Source organism: Sapajus apella, unplaced genomic scaffold (assembly GCF_009761245.1).
Source record: "Sapajus apella isolate SASKATOON/1434 unplaced genomic scaffold, GSC_monkey_1.0 scaffold43, whole genome shotgun sequence".
Lineage (NCBI taxonomy): Eukaryota > Metazoa > Chordata > Mammalia > Primates > Cebidae > Sapajus > Sapajus apella.
In genome coordinates this window covers 10,246,847-10,267,006 of record NW_022436983.1, presented here as the reverse complement: position 1 = coordinate 10,267,006, position 20,160 = coordinate 10,246,847, and the positions used below count along the sequence as shown (strand labels likewise).

Genomic DNA, 20,160 nt, shown 5'->3' with positions numbered 1-20,160 from the left:
TTTTTTTTTTTTTTTTTGAGTCTGAGTTTCACTCTGTCACTCAGGCTGTAGTGGTATGATCTTGGCTCACTGCAACCTCTGCCTCCCAGGTTCAAGTGATTCCTTTGCCTCAACCTCCCGAGTAGCTGGGACTACAGGCCCCTGCCACCACACCGAGCTAGTTTTCATATTTTTAGTAGAGATGGGGTTTCACCATGTTGACCAGGCTGGTCTTGAACTCCTGGCCTCAGGTGATCCACCCCCGTCAGCCTTCCAAAGTGCTGGGATTACAGGCACAAGCCACCGCACCCAGCCAGAATGTAAAGAATTTTTAAATTTTCTCATAGATATAGGAAATTATGCTCATAATGAAATAGGAAATTTCATTAGAGAAGCAGCAACTATTAAAAAGCCGAATGGAAAATCTGATACTGAAAAATACAGTATTTGAAAAGGAAAATTTACTGGATGGTCTTAGCAGATTGGAAATGGCAGTAAGAAGAATCAGCAGACTTAAAAATATTAGCAGAAATTATCTGGTTTTTTTGTTTGTTTGTTTGTTTGTTTGTTTTGACAGAGTCTTGCTCTGTCACCCAGGCTGGAGTGCAGTAGCATGACCTTGGCTCACTGCAACCTCTGCCTTCCGGGCTTAAGCATTTCTCCCACCTCAGCCTCTCAAGTAGCTGGGATTACAGATGTGCACCACCATGCCCAGCTAATTTGTTGTATTTTTAGTAGAGAGGAAGTTTCGCCATGTTGGCCAGGCTGGTCTTGAACTCCTGACCTCAAGTGATCTGCTCACCTTGACCTCCTAGGTATGAGCTGCTGCGCCCGGCCGAAATTATCTGTTCTTAAGAAAAGAAAGAACGATTTTTGAAAAGGGAAAGAGCTCCTGTGGTCAATGGAACAGTATCAAAAGGTCTAGGGCAGGCATGGTAGCTCATGCCTGTAATCCCAGCACTTTGGGAAGCTGAGGCAGAAGGATCACTTGAGGCCAGGAGTCCAAGACCAGCTTGGGCAACCTGTGAGACCTGTCTCTACCCAAAAAATTTTTTGAAAAATTAGCCGGGCATGGTGGCACACACCTGTAGTCCCAGCTATTTGGGAGGCTGAGGTGGGAAGTTGGCTTGAGCTTAGGAGCTTGAGGCTGCTATGTGTTACAATTATGCCACTGCACTCCAACCTTGTCAACAGAGCAAGACCATAGATGGATGGCTGGATGGATGGATCTAACACACATGTAATTGGACTTCCAGAAAAAATAAGAGAGAAAAGGCAAAATATATACATATCTATTTGAAGAACTCATGGCCAAGAATTTCCTCAGCCCATGAAAGGCATTATTTACATATCCAAGAAACTTAGTGAACCCCAAATAGCTAAATAAAAATAAAACTGCCCTACTCTGTGATGTCAAATTGCCATCAACCAAAAATAGGAAAAAATCTTGAAAGCAGCTGGAGAAAAACAACATATTACATACAAGGAAATCATGTGAATGATTGCTGACTTCTCATTGGAAACTGGAAGCCAAGAGACAGTGAAATAGCATCTTTAAAGTACTAAAAGAAAAACTGGCAGCCTGGAGTTCCATCTTTAGAAAAAAAAATATTCTTCAAGATGAATATGAAATGAAAACATTTTCAGATAAACGGAAGGTAAAAAGAATTCATAGCCAGAAGACTAGTACTACAAAATGCTATAGGAAGTTAGTCAGGCCAAGGAAAAATAATACCAGGTGGAAACTTGGCCCTTAGAGAAGGAATGAAGAGTGAGCGCTGGACATGGTAGATATATGGATAAACATAAAAGGATTTTTTCCTCTTAATTTTGTTAAAATTGATAGGACTATTTAAAGCAAAGTTATGATATTCTGTAATATGTAACTCATATAGATGTAATGCATGTGATAACTAGCGTATGGGCTGGTAGGTAGTAAGTAGCAGGGTAAATAGACCTGTAATAATGTAGCAGGATTCTTGTGTTACTTCAAATGGCACAATACTAACTCTAAATAGGCTATGAAAAGTTAAAGATGTAAATTATAATTCTGAAGTAACTTTTTTTTTCCTTCTGAAATAGGGTCTCACTCTGTCATCCAGTCTGGAATGCAATAGCACAATCACGGCTCACTATGCCCTCCCAGGCTCAAGCAGTCCTCCCTCCCTGAGACCTCCCAGGCTCAAGCAATCCTTCCACTTCAGCCTCCTGTGTAACTGGGACTACAAGCATGTACCATCCATCATGCCTCACCAAATTTTTTTTTTTTTCTATTAGAGACAGGGTCTCACTATGTTGCCCAGGCTGGTCTCCTGGGCTCAAGCAGTCCTCCTCCGTCAACCTCCCAGAGTGCTGGGATTACAGGTGTAAGCCACCATGCCCAGCCAAGAGTAATCATTTTTTTTAAATGCAAAGAGATGTGGCTAAAAAGCCAATATATAAATTAAAATTGATTTCTAAAAATACTTAGTCTAAAAATATTACTTAGAATAAGAAAGGAAGAAGAAACCAGCAGCAAAATGATGGAACAAATAGTAAAATGGTAGACCTAAATCCAAACATGTCAATAACTATATTAAATGTAAAAACCATTAAATACTCCCAGTTAAAAAGCCAACGGTGTAAGAATAGATTTTTTTTTTTTCTTTTTTTGACGGAGTTTCACTCTTGTTACCCAGGCTGGAGTGCAATGGCGCGATCTCGGCTCACCGCAACCTCCGCATCCTGGGTTCAGGCAATTCTCCTGCCTCAGCCTCCTGAGTAGCTGGGATTACAGGCATGCACCACCATGCCCAGCTGATTTTTTTCTTTTTGTATTTTTAGTAGAGATGGGGTTTCACCATGTTGACCAGGATGATCTCGATCTCTTGACCTCGTGATCCACCTGCCTCGGCCTCCCAAAGTACTGGGATTACAGGCGTGAGCCACCGCGCCCAGCCTCAGAATAGATTTTTTAAAGAAGCAAAACCCAACTATAATGCTGTTTGTATAAAGGGCAAGAAAAATAAATAATACATTTGAAAATCAGTGTAATTCACCATATTAACAGAATAAAGGAGAAAAACCATTTGATTGCTTTAATATATTCAGAAAAGCATTTGGCAAGATTTAACACTCATTCATGATTTTTAAAAATGATAATGGGTTAAAATGGTAATCGTCACAGTGTGTATATTTTAACAGAATAAATAAATAAAACTATAAGGAATTTGAATTAAAAGGAATAGTCCTAATTTTACTTAAATAATAATAACTCTGCAAATAGGAAAAGAAGGGAACTTCCTCAGCCAGGTGATGACTGTGAAAACCACAGCTAATAACATACTTTATTATGAGTGTTGAACACTTTTCCCATAAGATCAGGAACAAGGAAGATTGTCTGCCCTGTATTTGAGTTCAGCATTGTACTGAAGGTTCTAGCCAGTGCATCAAAAGCAAGTAAAAGAAGTAGAAGGCATATGTAAGCTTGGAAAGGAAGAAATTAAACTAACTCTAGTTACAGGCAACATGATTATACAGAAAATTTCAGGGAGTCTACAAAACTAAAAGAATAAGTAAATTTAGCAAGGGTGCAGGATGCAAGGTCAGTATACCAAATACTATTTTTGTGTGTATTTCAGTGGCTACAAATAATTCTATTTTTTATACCAGCATCAGCCATTCAAAATTTCACTGGAGGCTTAGCCAGGGAAATTGGGCAAGAAAAAGAAATTGGAAAAGAAGAAGTAAAACTGTCTCTCATAGGTAACATAATCTTGTAACACAAAATCTTGGGCAGGCACAGTGGCTCATGTTGTAATCCCAGCATTTTGAAAAGCTGAAGCAGAATTGCTCGAGCCCAGGAGTTGGAGACCAGCTGGGCAACAAAATAAAGCCCCCATCTCTACAAAAAAGCAAACAAAAAAATTAGCCGGGCCACATGCGATGGCTCATGCCTGTAATCCCAGCACTTTGGGAGGCCAAGGTGGGCAGATGACTTGAGTCCAGGAGTTCAAGACCAGGCTGGACAACATGGCAAAACCCTGTCTCTACTAAAAATACAAAAATTACCTGAGCTTGGTAGCACACACCTGTAATCCCAGCTTCTTTGAAGTCTGAGGCACAATAATTTCTTGAACCTGGATGGCAGAGGTTGCAGTGAGCCAAGATCACGCCACTGCACTCCAGCCTGGGCGACAGTGCAAGACTGTGTCTCAAAAGAAAAAGCTAGCCAGTTATGGTGGCACTTGGGACCAAGCTACTTGGGAGGCTGGGGTGGGAGGATCACTTGAACCCCAGGCAGTCAAGGCTGCAGTGAGCTAAGATCTCATGCTCTACACTCCAGTCTAGGCATTAGAGGGAGACCCTGTCTCAAAAAAAAAGAAAACCTAAGACTTTGCTTGCCAGGAACTATTAGAACTAATAAACAAGTTCAGCAGGGTTGCAGGACACAAAATTGGTCTACAGAAATCAAATGTAGTTTAGGTTTTTTTTACGTATAATTTGTCCATGTTTCTTGTTTCAACCTATGTCTGTCAATCTTTATTTTATATTGCACCATGTTTTAATTATAGTTCTATTTCCCTCTAATCTGACTCTGAAACCCTACTTTTGAACCCTACTTTGTAGCTATGTATACACAAAAAAAGTAGCTGTATTCATTTTCACAATAGCACAATTTTTTTTCTGAAAATATTGGCACATAGCAGATATTAGAAGTTAAATGTATTTTTCTAGGATAGACATGGTGGCTCACACCCATAATACCAGCACTTTATAAGGCCAAAGCAGGAGGATTGCTTGAGGCCAGGAGTTTGAGACCAGCCTGGGCAACAATAGCAAGATTTAGTCCCTACAGAAAAAATTTGCACATATATATATTTATATTTATATTTATATATGGAACACCCTGCGTACCTAGGAAAAAACCTCTAACAGTACTGTTGAAAACAAACAAAAATTGTATTTCTATACACTAACAATGAACAATCCTAAAATGAAATTTAAAAACTATTTTGCAGCCAGGTGTGGTGGCTTACGCCTGTAAATACAGCACTTAGAGAGGCCAAGGCGGGCAGATCACAGGGTCAGGACATCAAGACCATCCTGGCTAACATGGTGAAACCCTGTCGCTACCAAAAATACAAAAAATTAGCTGGGCGTGGTGGCAGCCCAGCTACTCAGGTGGCTGGGCAGCAGAATTGCTTGAACCCAGGAGGCCAGAGGTTGCTGTAAGCCAAGATCGCACCACTGCACCCCAGCCTGGGCGACAGAATGAAACTCAATCTCAAAAAGAAAAAAAAAAAAAAAAACCTGTTTTGCATATAACAGTATCAAAAAGGAAATTCTTAGGAACAAATTATGGAAAAAACCCTGTCTCTACAAAAAAAAAAAAAAAAATAGCTGGGTGTGGTGGCCTGTGCCTGTAGTCCCAGCTACTTAGAGGCTGAGGTGGGAGAATCTTTTGAGCCTGGGCGGTCGAGGCTGCAGTTAGCTGTGATTGCAACACTGCACTCCGGCCTGGGCGACAGAGTGAGACCCTGTGTCAAAAAACAAATAAATAAAAAAGACTTATACACTGGGCCAGGCCCAGTGGCTCAGACCTGTAATCCTAGCACTTTGGGAGGCCGAGGTGAACAGATCACCTGAGGTCAGGACTTCAAGACCAGCCTGGTCAACATCATGAACCTGGTCAACATCGTGAAACCCCATCTCTACTAAAAATACAAAAATCAACTGGGAATGGTGGTGCATGCTTGTGATTCCAGCTACCCTGAAGGCAGAGACAGAATTGCTTGAACCTGGGAGTCAGAGGTTGCAATAATCCAAGATCATGCCACTGCACTCCAGCCTGGATGACAGTGAGACTCCGTCTCAAAAAAAAAAAAAAAAAAAAAGACTTACACACTGAAAACTGTAAAACATTGTTGAAAGAAATTTCAGAAGACCTAAATAAATGGAAAGACGTGCCATGTTTGTGGGTTGGAAGACAATGTTGTTAAGGAGGCAGTGGTCCCCAAATTGATTTCCACATTCATTACAATCCCTATCAAAATCCCACCTGCCTTTTTGGCAGAAGTTGACATTGATTCTAAAATTCTTGTAGAAGTGCAAAGGACCCAGAATATCAAACAATTTTGGTATCCATGTAAAATCTGAGAAAGTTTATGTTGTGTTCTTTAATGAGCCCAGCTTAAAGCGAGGGCTTTGACATTTTAACTTTTTTTTTCTGCCCAAGGATGATCTGCAGGTTGACTTTTTAACTATAATTTGAAGTTTTTATAAGGTGCAAATATTAGCCTTTGTCATGTAAAAAAACAAAGACTTCATCGTCATTTAAAATGTGCTAGGACAAGGGCAGGTCATTAGAATAAAAAAGCAACAAAACCGGCTTCATTTTATCTAAGGTTCCAGTATTAAATATGGGAGAGAGGTATTACAAGAAGCAAAAGAGGATTTAGTCGGTGATTTGGGACAACTGATGAAGTTTTTGCAGTTTTGGGGGAGTAACTTTTAAAAATTTTTTAATAGAAAAACATGTATTTATCGGGCCGGGCGCGGTGGCTCACGCCTGTAATCCCAGCACTTTGGGAGGCCGAGGCGGGTGGATCACAAGGTCAAGAGATCGAGACCATCCTGGTCAACATGGTGAAACCCCGTCTCTACTAAAAATACAAAAAATTAGCTGGGCATGGTGGCGCGTGCCTATAATCCCAGCTGCTCAGGAGGCTGAGGCAGGAGAATTGCCTGAACCCAGGAGGCGGAGGCTGCGGTGAGCCGAGATCGCGCCATTGCACTCCAGCCTGGGTAACGAGAGCGAAACTCCGTCTCAAAAAAAAAAAGAAAAAAGAAAAAAATGTATTTATCAGACTCAGGAAGCACGGTGGTCTGTTTAGGCTTTAAAGTGATAGATAATATCATGAAAGAAAAAATGGCCAACTTTATTAACGTAAACATTTAACTCATGTATGTTTAAAATTACATTACCAAAATAAGGAGGCAAATAGCAAATTACTATTGGTAGTGAGGGAGGAAGCAGAAATAGCAACAGATATAATATATGAAAGGCTCAGATGATGAAAAAAAATTCCCAAGACCCTGGTAAACAGGCAAAGAACGTGGACAGACTGAGTCTCTAGAATGAGTCCTCCGGAACAGCTTTGTGCAGGCAGGTGGTGTTCATCTGTTTTATTCTCTGCTATATCCCCAGCATCTAGAACAGAACCTGGCAGAGTAGATGTTCAATAAATAATTGGGGGGCCAGGCGAGGTGGCTCACGCCTGCAATCTCAGCACTTTGGGCGGCTGAGGCGGGCGGATCATGAGTTCAGGAGTTCGAGACCAGCCTGGCCAATAAGGAGAAACCCTGTCTCTACTGAAAATACAAAAAATTAGCTGGGCGTAGTGGCACACGCCTGTAGTCCCAGCTACTGGGGTGACTGAGGCAGGAGAATCAATTGAACCCAGGAGGTGGAGGTTGTGGTGAGCTGATATTGCACCATTGCACTCCAGCATGGATAACAAGAGCAAAACTCCATCTCAAAAAAAAAAAGAAAAAATTACTGAGAGGAATGGGGGCACGTGTGGCAACCGGAAAATAGTATGTGGAGCACTTACTGTGTGCTAGGTTCTATGAAAATTGCATCTTTTTCTGCAATTTTCACAATAATCCTGTGCCATAAATACTAACTGACCTCTGCAGATAAACTGAGGTTCAGAGAGAGTAACTTCCATAGAATCACAGTCTCTACATGATGATTATTATAGTTAAATTATGACTTATGTGTCAGATGCTGCTCTAAAGATTTCGTGTGTATTAACTCCAGCAGTCCTATGAGATGCGGGTGCTGCTCTCTGCACTCAATGGATGAAATGCTCAGGTGGAAATTAAATCATTTGCCTATAAGCTGGTAAGTGTCTCAGCCAAGGTTCAGACCAGGCTCTTGGCCGCCAGGCCCACACTCCAGGTCCCAAGCCCAGAGATGCCACTACCCCTATATGTTCTAGGAGGCTCACAGTGATTTGATAAGGGAACTATGAGTGACTGGGTGTCTTTTATTCTCTGTACTACGCCTCCTGTTTTGGTTTTGTGTTATTAACTACTAACTATTTAAATCTATTGTCTAAATCCTAAAACTTAAACTAAAATTTGAAATAAATTATTTGGAAAAACTTTCCAGGGAGCTTCAGAAGTAAAAAACAAAAACTCGGCCAGGCGTGGTGGCTCACGCCTGTAATCCAAGCACTTTGGAGGCCAAGGCGGGCGGATCACCTGAGGTCGGGAGTTCAAGACCAGCCTGACCAACATGGTGAAACCCCGTCTTTAAAAAAAAAAAAAAAAAAACCAGGCGATTGTATGGAAGTGGTTTCATACTTGTTTACTACAAGATACTAACCTACATACTGGTCTACTACTACTTTAGCTTCTGTTTCCTAGAAATGTGTTTGCACTATGATCATCGAAATAGAACTGTGTGGTACTTAAAATGTGTAAGAATCTGCAAAGACAAAACTACAGAAAAAATCTGAAGGTGACCTGAGAAGGCCAAGTGGATAAGCTAATATATCCAGGTGTCTCCAATTATATTATGGTAAAATGTAGGGAGATTGAACTTTACATAAATACCACTGGATATTTTTCTTTGTTAGATGTGGCCCCATGGTATTGGATGCTTTAATCAAGATTAAGAATGAAATTGACTCTACTTTGACCTTCCGAAGATCATGCAGAGAAGGTGAGCGTTTCATTCCTCTTGGGCTCCAGATGTGTTGTGGTCCTCCAAACAGGCTTGGGCTGGCCAAAACTGATGGAAACATCTGGAAAACAGCTGCAGCTCTCTGCTGGGTGAACTTGCTGTGCGACCTAGTTCCTTTTCTTGGGTAAATGCATCCAAAAGTCTATCCATGGTGCAAGTTCTGGTTTCCAAGTTTACTTGCCTTCGGGAGCATTCTATCCTATGGTTACTGCATCTGGCGGTCCCTGTGAGCTGCTGTACGCTGCAAGGCCTAGCTGGGACCTGCTGGCTGGCACCTTTCGTTCTGCTGAGCTCTTTTATTAAGGGAGCAGTGGAGAGTCTATCTGGCATTTAGGCTTGTCCAGCAAGGCAGATGTGTGAGTCTCCCCCAGCTCCTAGCATGATGTGTACTCAGTGGCTGTGTTCTGGATTGGTTGCGGCAGTGTCTCCCTCATCGTGTTGTTACTTGTGCTGCTGGCACCACGTGAGCCCATGTGAGGCGGTGGACAGACCAACATTTTCTACATCAATAGCAATGTATTTATTTTCTGCATTAGAAAAATACAATTACTAATGATGGTGTCATAGGGATATAAGTGTTTTTTTAATGTGAATTTAAGCAAAACAAGTTAAAGAAAACTCCTCAAGAGATACTTTAAAGTTGATTCAGGCGGTTCTCAGATGTGGCAGAAATTGCATGGGGTGCCATGAAGACCGACTGGCCCTGATGTCCATGGAGCCAGACTGTGTGCCCAGCTCTGTTCTGTGCACTGTACATGAGGTAGATGGGTGTGCTTGTTATTTACTTTCAATTTAAAGGTGAGGCCCAAAGAGGGTAAGGGACTTCCATAAGGACACGTGGAGAGTGACTTGAGAGTCAGGAGTCAGCCAACACTGTCAGACTCCAGACTCCAGACCTGCTCTCTCAGGCACTGACTTGGCTTGGAACACCTGGGATAAAACCAAAGTAGAGAGTAGCTTGGTTCTGTGAGGGCACAGCTTTTTTCTAAGAGAACCTTAAAAAAAAGGAAAAGCCAGTATAGATAGCGGCCCACCGCTTTTTATCTGCTCTGCTGTATATGTCAAGCATTTCAAGTCTTTTAAGACAGCTGTTTTGATTCAGCTAATCTTATTTAGTGTTGCAAATGCTGATGGATATTATGATAGTTCGGCTGAGTCTTGCTGTTCAGGGAACATTCTGCGGCAATTACATCTGCCCATATAAGTCCTGGCAACACAGGAAAGGTAGATGCTTTTCAGTAACCTTTCCCTGTAGGCCTCTTTCAGAGCCAAAAGAACATAAGGTGCTACCCATCTGGACTAACAGAAAAATGAGGCAGAATTGTATTAACTGCTACTCCTTTTTATTACCATCTGTTTTTCTTATTTTTTAATTCCCATTTTGTAAGAGAATTCCCAGGGGAGCCTTTTTGAGAGAAAGTTCATTGGATTTTTTAATTTTATTTTATTTTATTTTATTTTATTATTTTTTTTTTTTTTGAGATGGAGTTTCGCCCTTGTTACCCATGCTGGAGTGCAATGGCGCGATCTCGGCTCACCGCAACCTCTGCCTCCTGGGTTCAGGCAATTCTCCTGCCTCAGCCTCCTGAGTAGCTGGGATTACAGGCACGTGCCACCATGCCCAGCTAATTTTTTGTATTTTTAGTAGAGACGGGGTTTCACCGTGTTGACCAGGATGGTCTCGATCTCTTGACCTCGTGATCCACCCGCCTTGGCCTCCCAAAGTGCTGGGATTACAGGCTTGAGCCACCGCGCCCGGCCCTTTATTTTATTTTTTAAGAGACAGGGTTTCACCCTGTTGCCCAGGCTGGTCTCGAACCCCTGAGCTCAGGCAATCCACCTGCCTCGGCCTCCCAAAATGCAGGGATTACAGACATGAGGCACCACGCCTGGCCTTTTTTTTAAATTTTTAGGCCATTTCTTGTAAAAGCAAACTGCTCTAATCGCATGCCAGGTTTGCATAAATGTATTGATAATATCCAGTCTCTTGGGGAACTCTAGGAGCATTTGCTTAAGACACATCTTTGTGTTCTCTTACACTCTTATTAAGATTTACAGGAGAGGGAGAGAGTCTTACTGTCTTTTAGTCTTATGAAAGTGATAATGACTGGACGCAGTGGCTCACGCCTATGATCCCAGTACTTCGGAAGGTCTAGGCAGTAGGCTAGCCTAACATTAGGAGTTCAAGACCAGTCTGGGAAACATAGTGAGACTCCCTTTCCATTTGAAAAAAAAAAAAAGTGAGGCCTGGTGCAGTGGCTCATGCCTGTAATCCCAGCACTTTGAGAGGCTGAGGCGGGCAGACCACAAGGTCAGGAGTTCCAGACCAGCCTGACCAACATGATAAAACCCCATCTCTACCAAAAATACAAAAATTAGCTGGGTGTGGTGGCACACATCTGTAATCTCAGCTACTCAGGAGGCTGAGGCAGGAGAATTGCCTGAACCCAGGAGGCGGAGGTTGCGGTGAGCCGAGATCGCGCCATTGCACTCCAGCCTGGGTAACATGAGTGAAACTCCGTCTCAAAAAAAAAAAAAAGAAAGAAAAAAGAAAAAAAGGTGATAACCAGTGCAACTATCTCAAGCAATCAGGTTTATCTGACCCAATGATCAAAAAACAGCTTCAGAGAACTGGCACTAGAGGTTTAGATTACATAATCATTTTTAAACTCCAAAATGCCCAGGAAATTTCCACATTCAGGAAGTAGGTCCAGGCTAAGAAAATTCTCATGTCGGCGTCCTGGGTCAGCACCTTTTTTGTTTAGTTTGCTTTGCTCCAGTTTCACATTAGTTCATTCTTCTTCTCTTTGGAAAGTCCATGCTGAGTCAGCTTTTGTGGGTTTCATAGCCCCCGAGTACCATGCTGCTTGTTTTTTGAAGACAATAGAAGAAGCCCTACCTCTGTCAAGTGTGGTGGCTCAGGCCTGTAATCCTAACACAGTGAGAAGCAAAGGCAGAAGAATTACTTGAGGCCATGAGTTGGAGATCAGCCTGGGAAATATAGTGAGACCCCTGCTTTACCAAAAAAAAAAATTTTTTTTTTTTTTTTGAGATGGAGTCTTGGTCTCACCCAGGCTGGAGTGCAGGGGCACAATCTCAGCTCACTGCAACCTTTGCCTTCCTGATTCAAGTGATTCTCCCACCTCAACCTCCTGAGTAGCTGGGATTACAAGCGCCCTTCACAACTTACATTTTTAGTAGAGACGGAGTTTTACCATGTTGGCCAGGCTGGTCTCGAACTTCTGACCTCAAGTGATCCACCCACCTCAGCCTCCCAAAGTGCTGGGATTACAGGTTTGAGCAGCCACGCCCAACCTAAAAAAACTATTTCTAAATTTGCCGGGCACGGTAGCACATGCCTATAGTTCCAGCTACTCAGGTGGCTGTGGTGGGAGAATCGCTTGAGCCCAGAAGTTTGAGGCCAAAGTGAGCTACAGTGAGCTGTGACTGCACCACTGCACTTTGGTGTGGGCAACAGAGGAAGACTCAGCCAAGAAAAAAAAAAGGAGAAGAGCTGTCTCTTGAAATCTGTATCCAGGTCACCTCAACCTTAAGATAACCAAGACAATGTTGATTTACTTTACTTTTGGATATTTTATCTGTTAGATTTGTGTTCAAATAACAATAGCTTTAAAAAACAGGCTTGACAGGTGTCCAGTGGCACACACCTGTAATCCCAGTGCTTTGGGAGGCCAAGGCAGGCAGATTGCTTGAGCCTAGCAGTTTATGTCCAGCCTGGGCAACATAACGAAACCCTATCTCTATAAACTCCATCTCTACAAAAAATACCAGAAAATTAGCTGGGTGTAGTGGCCTGCTTTTATAGGCTCAGCTACTTGGGAGGCTGAAGTGGGAGGATCACATGAGCTTGGGTTGGGGGCTGCAGTGTCCAGCCTGGGCAACAGAGTGAGACCTTTTCTTTTAAAAAAAAAAAAAAAAAAAGGAAAGCACAGGCTGATTTTTCTGTCAAAACACATGATGCATAGAGCTAGAACTGCTGTGGAAACTCCATGATGCCAGCAGCCTACAGGCCCCTGGCCTCCTCCAGGGCCATCCTTGGCATGTGGCTTCTCACCTCAAGGTTGCCACATGGTCAAAGTGGTTTTTGGAACTTAAGCCATTAGAACCACATTCAGGGCAGGAAGAAGGAGGGAAGGGAGAAAAGTCCACAGGCACCTCTGAGAGAGGCATGTTCCGTGTCAGTGCTGCCCCTGATGGCAAAGCAAGGAGGACCCAGAAGAAAAGATTTGGGACAGGACTGATTCTGGATATGGGTGAGGTTGTGTTAAATGTATGTCTCTTTCAGGCATCTGTGGCTCTTGTGCAATGAACATCAATGGAGGCAACACTCTAGCCTGCACCCGAAGGATTGACACAAACCTCAATAAAGTCTCAAAAATCTACCCTCTTCCGCATATGTATGTGATAAAGGATCTTGTTCCCGTGAGTTTCTGCATCTCTCTGGTTTTGTTTTCTTTTGCATGGTGGGTGGTGCTATATGTGTTATGCTATTAGTTCTTTAGGGCAGGATTTCTTTGAGTGTTTAAGGTTCCTCTTCTAGTCAAATAGTAAACAGATGGGACTGTTGCCTATATTATGGCAAGAAGAGGACCACAGTGTCGCTGAGAGGTTAGGAAAATCCCCAGATCTGAGATAGTGTGGCCAGAGTTTAATTAAAGAATTTGAATGGCAGAATATAAACGCCTAGAAAATCCTCCAGCAGCTCATTTGGTTAGGTTTGTTTGAGAGTAACGGGGCACAGAATTTTAGAGTTGGAACATTCCCAAAAATGAATAATTTGGCCATAACTACAAAGAAATCATGTGGAAAATACCAGTTGGGAAAGCAACAGCTGTTTATGAGTTCTCCCTGAATTTCCCCCTCCTTTATATTTGAACACCTTTGTTAACATGGTGCTTCAAGGGCAGAAAGGACTGTGGGATTAGAAAGTTTCCCAGGTAGGTGAGGGAGAGGTTTCCTAACCATGCTTAACATTGTGACCATTTCTCCTTTTGTAATCTTTGCATATGTTCATGACAAAGGAAGAGAGTCTGGCTTCTGCCTGGCATAGAGTGGACGAGTAGGCAGTGTCCAAGAAATGGGATAAATAAAGCTGAGGTAATGATGGAATCTGAGCCTTTTCTTCTTCTTCTTCCTCTTAACCACAGGATTTGAGCAACTTCTATGCACAGTACAAATCCATTGAGCCTTATTTGAAGAAGAAGGATGAATCTCAGGGAGGCAAGCAGCAGTATCTGCAGTCCATAGAAGACCGTGAGAAACTGGTCATTAGTCCCTATTTATTGTTTTGATCTGAAGAATTTATTGCAGAGATGTTTGCCAGGAGTGTGGCCTGGCAGGGAACATGAGATGATGCAGGCCATTTAGTGTATTCTGGAAAGGAACTGGCACAAGGGTTGGGTACTCATCCTCTTAGGGCCGGGTAAGTAGTGTGAACCCATGAATGGCCCGGAATGGACCAAGGAGCTAGAGCCCCATGCCCTGCCTGCAAGAGTGGGTGGTTGCTGTGTTGCCAGTCCATCTTTTTCAAAAGAAACTAGCATGTAAATTGTCTGGGCTCTAAAAGGTGACCTCTAAGTCAGAACTGTTCTCTCAGTGGGGGCAATGAAACACGTATGCTGGCCAGTTGTAACTGCCACCGTCCTGCTTTACAAATGGAAGTGAAATGTTAATGGTAAAACTGAGCCATCAGTGTTCTTTGCTGACACCATACTTCTGGTGCCCTGTGGTGCAGGATTATTCCCAGCCTGCTCACTCTCTGGAAATTGCCATTCCTGTGTATAGGCTATAAAATCTTAAAGCAGAGGCATCATTATCACGTTTTCAGTCTTTCTTCTTCTACACTACTTTTACTCCTCCACGAAGAAGTCTTCTCTGATTTACTCCCTCCCTGCGTACTCGTGGACATGTAGGTAGGAAAGGAACCAAATGGAGACAAGAGCCCCAACTGCAAGCCTGCACGGGCCCTAGGGCAATGGCTGTGTCTTCTTCCTTTCTGGATCCCTAGGCCCTGGCACATGTTATTTTATCAATAAATATTAGTTATGTAAATACTGTAAAAATATGTATAAATGAAAAAAGGCCAGATGCAGTGGCACATACCTATATAGTCCCAGCTACTCAGGAGGCCAAGGTAGGAAGATCACCTGAGCCCAGGAATTTGAGAGTTTGAGGCCAGCCTGGGCAACATTGTAAGACTCTGTCTCTAAAACATATGTATACGTATACATATATGAATATATGAAGAGTAGATTTATATATGTATACATATATGAATATATGAAAAGTATCAGTCGTATGAATGAGTAAATGAATTCTACCTTTTAAGACTTGATAAATATTTAACATCCTCTCCTGTTCCCCATAAAACGTTAAGAAAGGCAAGTCCAGCTGGGCTCAGTGGCTCACACCTGTAATCCTATCACTTTGGGAGGCCAAGGTGGGCGGATCACTTGAGGTCAGGAGTTTGAGACCAGCCTGGCCAACATGATAAAACCCTGTCTTTACTAAAAATACAAAAATTTGCTGAGTTTGGTGGCACACACCTATAATCCCAGCTACTCGGGAGGCCAAGGCAGGAGAATCACTTGAACCCAGGAGGTGGAGGTTGCAGTGAGCCAAGATCATGCCACTGCACTCCAGGCTGGGCAACAGCAAGACTCCATCTCAGAAGAGAAGAAAAGAAAGGGGAGTCCTAGTAAGTATGCCCAGTCTGTCACCATTGAGATGGTGCAGGTCAGCACAGTGGCCCGCATGTCAGGGTAAACCTGGGGCGAGACTTCAGAGCTAGTCTTCTCAGGCTACAGCTCTGCCCTCTGTTTTCACCTCCTCAAGTGTCTCGTGCATCCCAGAGTCCAGGCTGAAGCTGGCTCTCTGGCCCAACTAGTCCTCTTGCATTCCTAGGCAAGGCAGGTATGTAGCTAGTGAACATCTCCCTGATGTGGTATTATTAAGGATTGAAGAGCTCTCCTCAGCCTGTTTGGTTTTCTAGATACAAGTTGAGTATTCCTTATCCTAAATGCTTAGGTTTCGGTGTTTGGGGTTTCAGATATTTTCAGATTTCAGAATATTTGTCTTACATTTACCAGTTGAGCGCCCCAAATCCAATATCTGAAATCCATGCTCCAGTGAGCATTTCCTTTGAGCAGCATGTTGGTGCTCAAAAAAGTTCAGATTTTGGAGCATTTTGGATTTCAGATTTTCGTATTTGGGATGCCCAACCTGTAATAGAAATTTGCTCATTTACCTATCAAACATTTGTTTGACATTTTTTGCTTCCTTAAATTAGCATTATGAACTTAATAAATAATTGGAAAATATGGAGAAATTTATGTATGTATTTATTTTTAATTGGGCAGCCCCAAACCAGGATAGATTCAGAGAGGCTCCATCATTTTTTAAATAAGCTATAATTTCCAGCCTGGGCAACATAGGGAGACTCTGTCTCTACAAAAAGTTTAAAACTTAGCTAGGCATGGTGGTGTGCACCTAGAGTCCCAGCTACTCAGGAGGCTGAGGTGGGAGGATTGCTTGAGCACAAGAGTTCCAGGCTGCAGTGAACTATGATCGTGCCACTGCACTCCAGCCTAGGGGACAGAACAAGACCCTGTCTCGAAAAAAAAAAAAGAATCTATAATTTCACCACCAAAAGATAACCTCTGTTAATATTTACAATTTCCTTTGTTTTTTTGTTTATTACATTATATTTTTATGTATCTGGGATCAAAATGTAAATATGCTTTTGTATCCTGGTTTTTTCACTTACGCTGTGAGCATTTTCTTCATGTTCTTAATATTCTTTATAAGCATTAACTTACACTTTGCTTTCTACTGCTCCAGATGTATGCACTATGTGCTATAAAACCTTATTTCACTATTGCTGGACAATGAAATTGTTTCCGATTTTTTACTCCTAGAAATAAGGCTAGATGAGGCCGGGTGTGGTGGCTCACGCCTGTAATCCAAGCACTTTGGAGGCCAAGGCAGGCGGATCACCTGAGGTCAGGAGTTCAAGACCAGCCTGACCAACATGGTGAAATCCCGTCTAAAAAAAAAAAGAAAGAAAAAAGAAGGCTAGATGAACATCTTTATCCTTCCAGTTCTGCCCCAAAACATTTTAATTTCTTACTACAGATTTTTCTTTGAGTGGGTTAAAGACTGTGACTTATTAAGCCTCTTAATCCTATGACCTTCTGCCTTCTAGACCAGAGGGCCAGTTGACGCGCCCACCAGCCATCTGAACATAACATAGATTTGGTTGAAGACTCATGATTCAATCACAACCATAGATTCTGTCTCATCTGTACTCATCTGTCACCTCAGGTGTCAGTGGGCCCCTTTCGTTTTGCTGCTTTTAATCCTGTAAACATTTCTGTTGTTTCCAAGCTCAGAAAGTCCAGTTAGTGTTTAGCACTTGTTGGGCAGATTAAGCCAATGTGGCAGGTGTAAAAGTGCAGGAAGCCAGAGCCAACTGCCAGGACCACATCCTGGTTGCTTACAGTGGCATGTCCCTTGGCACATGGGCTAACTCACTCTCCATGCCTGCCTTCCTTACCTGTAAGTGGAACTTCCTGGTGCTCACCTTATAGGATTACTGTGATGAGCAGTTGAGGAAAGCATGTAAGGCACAGGGCGCTCTGTCAGTATTGGCAGTGGCAGTCATTGGGCATGATGTTGCTCTTCCTGGTGAAAACCTGAGGGCCCTTCTGCTGAGCCCAGGGCACAAGTTGCTGTAGACTCCTGGTGCTCCAGCCCCCAGGCCTTTTGAATCTCTCCCCTCTTGACTGCATTCCAACAAGTTGGAATTTGTGTGAGCTGTTTTTGTGTTCTTGTTTTCTATTTCTTTTTTAGACAAGTGAGAGGTTGTTGTTTATTAAAGGGTAAGCACACTATGCGTGGACTTAACCCTGGGCAGATGTTTACATTTCACTTGCAAGATCTTTATTAATCTGCTAAATATCTGCAAATCACCCCTTGGATTTTGCCAAGAAAATTCACTTGCAGGTAGGCACTTTGTTCATGCACTGACCCCAAAGGTCACATTTAATCTGCTGAAGACATGACAGAATCTCTCCCCTTACAAGCTCCTGACTCTCCTTTCTCATGCAGGATGGGCTCTACGAGTGCATTCTCTGTGCCTGCTGTAGCACCAGCTGCCCCAGCTACTGGTGGAACGGAGACAAATACCTGGGGCCTGCAGTTCTTATGCAGGTGAGGCACTCCTTAATTGCTTTAAGAGAAATTGAAACTCAAGCATCCAGAAGTCCAAGAGGACAATAGATTGCTGTAAGCCAGCCCTTCTGAGGGTCCTGATTTTGTTCATTGCCATCCACTCCAAACAGGGTAATTGGTTGGATTGTACTCTCTTGGTTTCAGTAAGTCCGGGGCCTTGTGTGCAAATTGCCTTTTTTTCAATGCAGTGAGAGTCATCCCAGGGGGTGGCAAACCATGCCTTGCGGATGTTTAAAATGTATTTCCTGTGCCCCCGGCACTTATCCATTTGCCTGCGTCAGAAGCTCCCCATCTCCATCTCATAGGATTTGTAACATGAGATTTGTAACATGCAAGCAGGGGAGAAAGCAGTGTCTGAAGGGCAGCTGCCCAGCTATGAGGTTGGAAGCTGTTTCCTGGCTAATGAAAGCCTGGATTTAGGGGTTGCTTAGAAAGAAAATAGTATTAGTGTTCACTGCAAAGAAAGTCTCTGTCTTTGTTCCCAGAAAGCTCGCGCCTTTAGATACGTGCTTTTCGTAGACTCTAAGCAACTCAAAAACCAACTTCTCATTTCTCATTTTCCCACAAAAAGAGAAGTTACAGGGTAGTGTGACCACATGAGCAATATTGATTCCCAGCCTTGTAAAGATTGAACAATGAGGTACACTCATACTAATCACTTTTACCAGCTGCTCCGAGTTGTTGAGGATGTAGAGGTCCCCCAAGTAACACTGCTAGAGCAGGCCCATGGTCATGTGATTAATTCATTTCAGCTTACTGATCTCAGGCTGCTGAGAGGGCTGTGTGAATTCAAAAACTCATTAAGCAGGACAAATACTATCTGTAGACAGGTCTGTTAAATCATTCCTTTACTCAGAGACAGTGAGTCCAGCATGGGTAGGTGCCATGAAGATAGATAAGAGGGTCATATGAAGTTCCTGCCTTCACTAGATCATAAGCTGGTTAGGAAACTGTTGAGCAACATGAACTAATTAGGAGATGATGCCCAGCGTGTATAATTAAGCACCCGGGTACCAGGTGCAGTGTGGATCAAAGGTTTGCAGGGACCATTAATCAAGATTCCCTGAAAGATGGGCAAGAATTAAAGAGTGCGGAGATGAGGCATCTAAGCCGAGTGAATTCCCTTTCCTCTGCACTCCCAGAGCTTTGAGTTGAGCCAGTGTGCCACTGTGGCCTGTTGATTGGCAGCTCAGCTAATCAGTCCCTGGTTTTCCAGGCCTACCGCTGGATGATTGACTCCAGAGACGACTTCACAGAGGAGCGCCTGGCCAAGCTGCAGGACCCGTTCTCTCTGTACCGCTGCCACACCATCATGAACTGCACAAGGACCTGTCCCAAGGTATGTGAGGCTGGTGACCCTCAGCTCTGCCTCAGAGCTGACATGCCAGAAGAAGCATGTGCTCACAAAGAGGTGACTGGCAGAGAGCAACCCTCATCATTTGAGATGGAAAGGGACCAGAGTGTACCTGTCCTCTCAGTGTGAGCCTAGGGGCTAGTTTGGCTCTTAGTTGCAAGGAACAGACTGACTCGGGCCACTTGAGGAGCAGGCTTTATTTGTAGGCTACACAGGGACATTGTGGGAGTTAAGGATGCCACAGGAATCCATGAGCAGGTACCTGCATTCAGCCTGACTTCATAGGAAACAGAAAGTAAAAGCCATCCGAATGTGGGCAGCTGTGAGGACTAGATTTCTTCTCCATTTCTTTCTTGTGATGTTGGCTGCTAATCTGCTCTGCTCTCTAGCAGCCTGTTCTTTCTCTCAGCTCTGTGGAGGTTTTCTCTGACTCAAAGCTTCAGCTTTCACTCCTCTTCCTGCTTGCATTTGCTCCTGCTTTTGGCTCACTCTGGCCTGAACTCTGTGGAGAGTCCAGAGACTCCTAGCACACTTCCAGCTTCAGCCACCTACCATCTGCTCCCAGTGCTTCTCAGCGCTGGTTCCTGAGAGGACGCGCTTTGGCCCAGCTCAGCTTCTCATGCCTGTACATCAAAGGTCACAGCTGGCTACTGGCTGCCCTTTGGCCGGGTGCTGTCTCAGTCTGTTTTGTGGTACAATCACAGAATTTCACAGACTGTGTAATACTATAAAGAAGTTTATTTGACACACAGTTCTAGAGGCTGGTGCCGGCGTCTGATAAGAACCTTCATGCTGTATTACCCCATAGCAAAAGGCAGAAATTGCAGGAGAAAGGGGGCCC

At 43.4% G+C, this 20,160-nt stretch overlaps 1 protein-coding gene across 1 annotated transcript in view; it reads left to right on the top strand.

Moving 5' to 3' along the window:
- The window catches only part of SDHB (succinate dehydrogenase complex iron sulfur subunit B), a 34,088-nt gene that overhangs the window by 12,642 nt on the left and 1,286 nt on the right, over positions 1–20,160 (top strand). Inside the window, exons 3-7 of the mRNA XM_032300569.1 lie at positions 8,607–8,692; positions 13,020–13,156; positions 13,882–13,998; positions 17,843–17,944; positions 19,182–19,304. Coding sequence (XP_032156460.1) covers positions 8,607–8,692; positions 13,020–13,156; positions 13,882–13,998; positions 17,843–17,944; positions 19,182–19,304 — 565 coding nt within the window. The remainder of the gene's footprint in view (positions 1–8,606; positions 8,693–13,019; positions 13,157–13,881; positions 13,999–17,842; positions 17,945–19,181; positions 19,305–20,160) is intronic.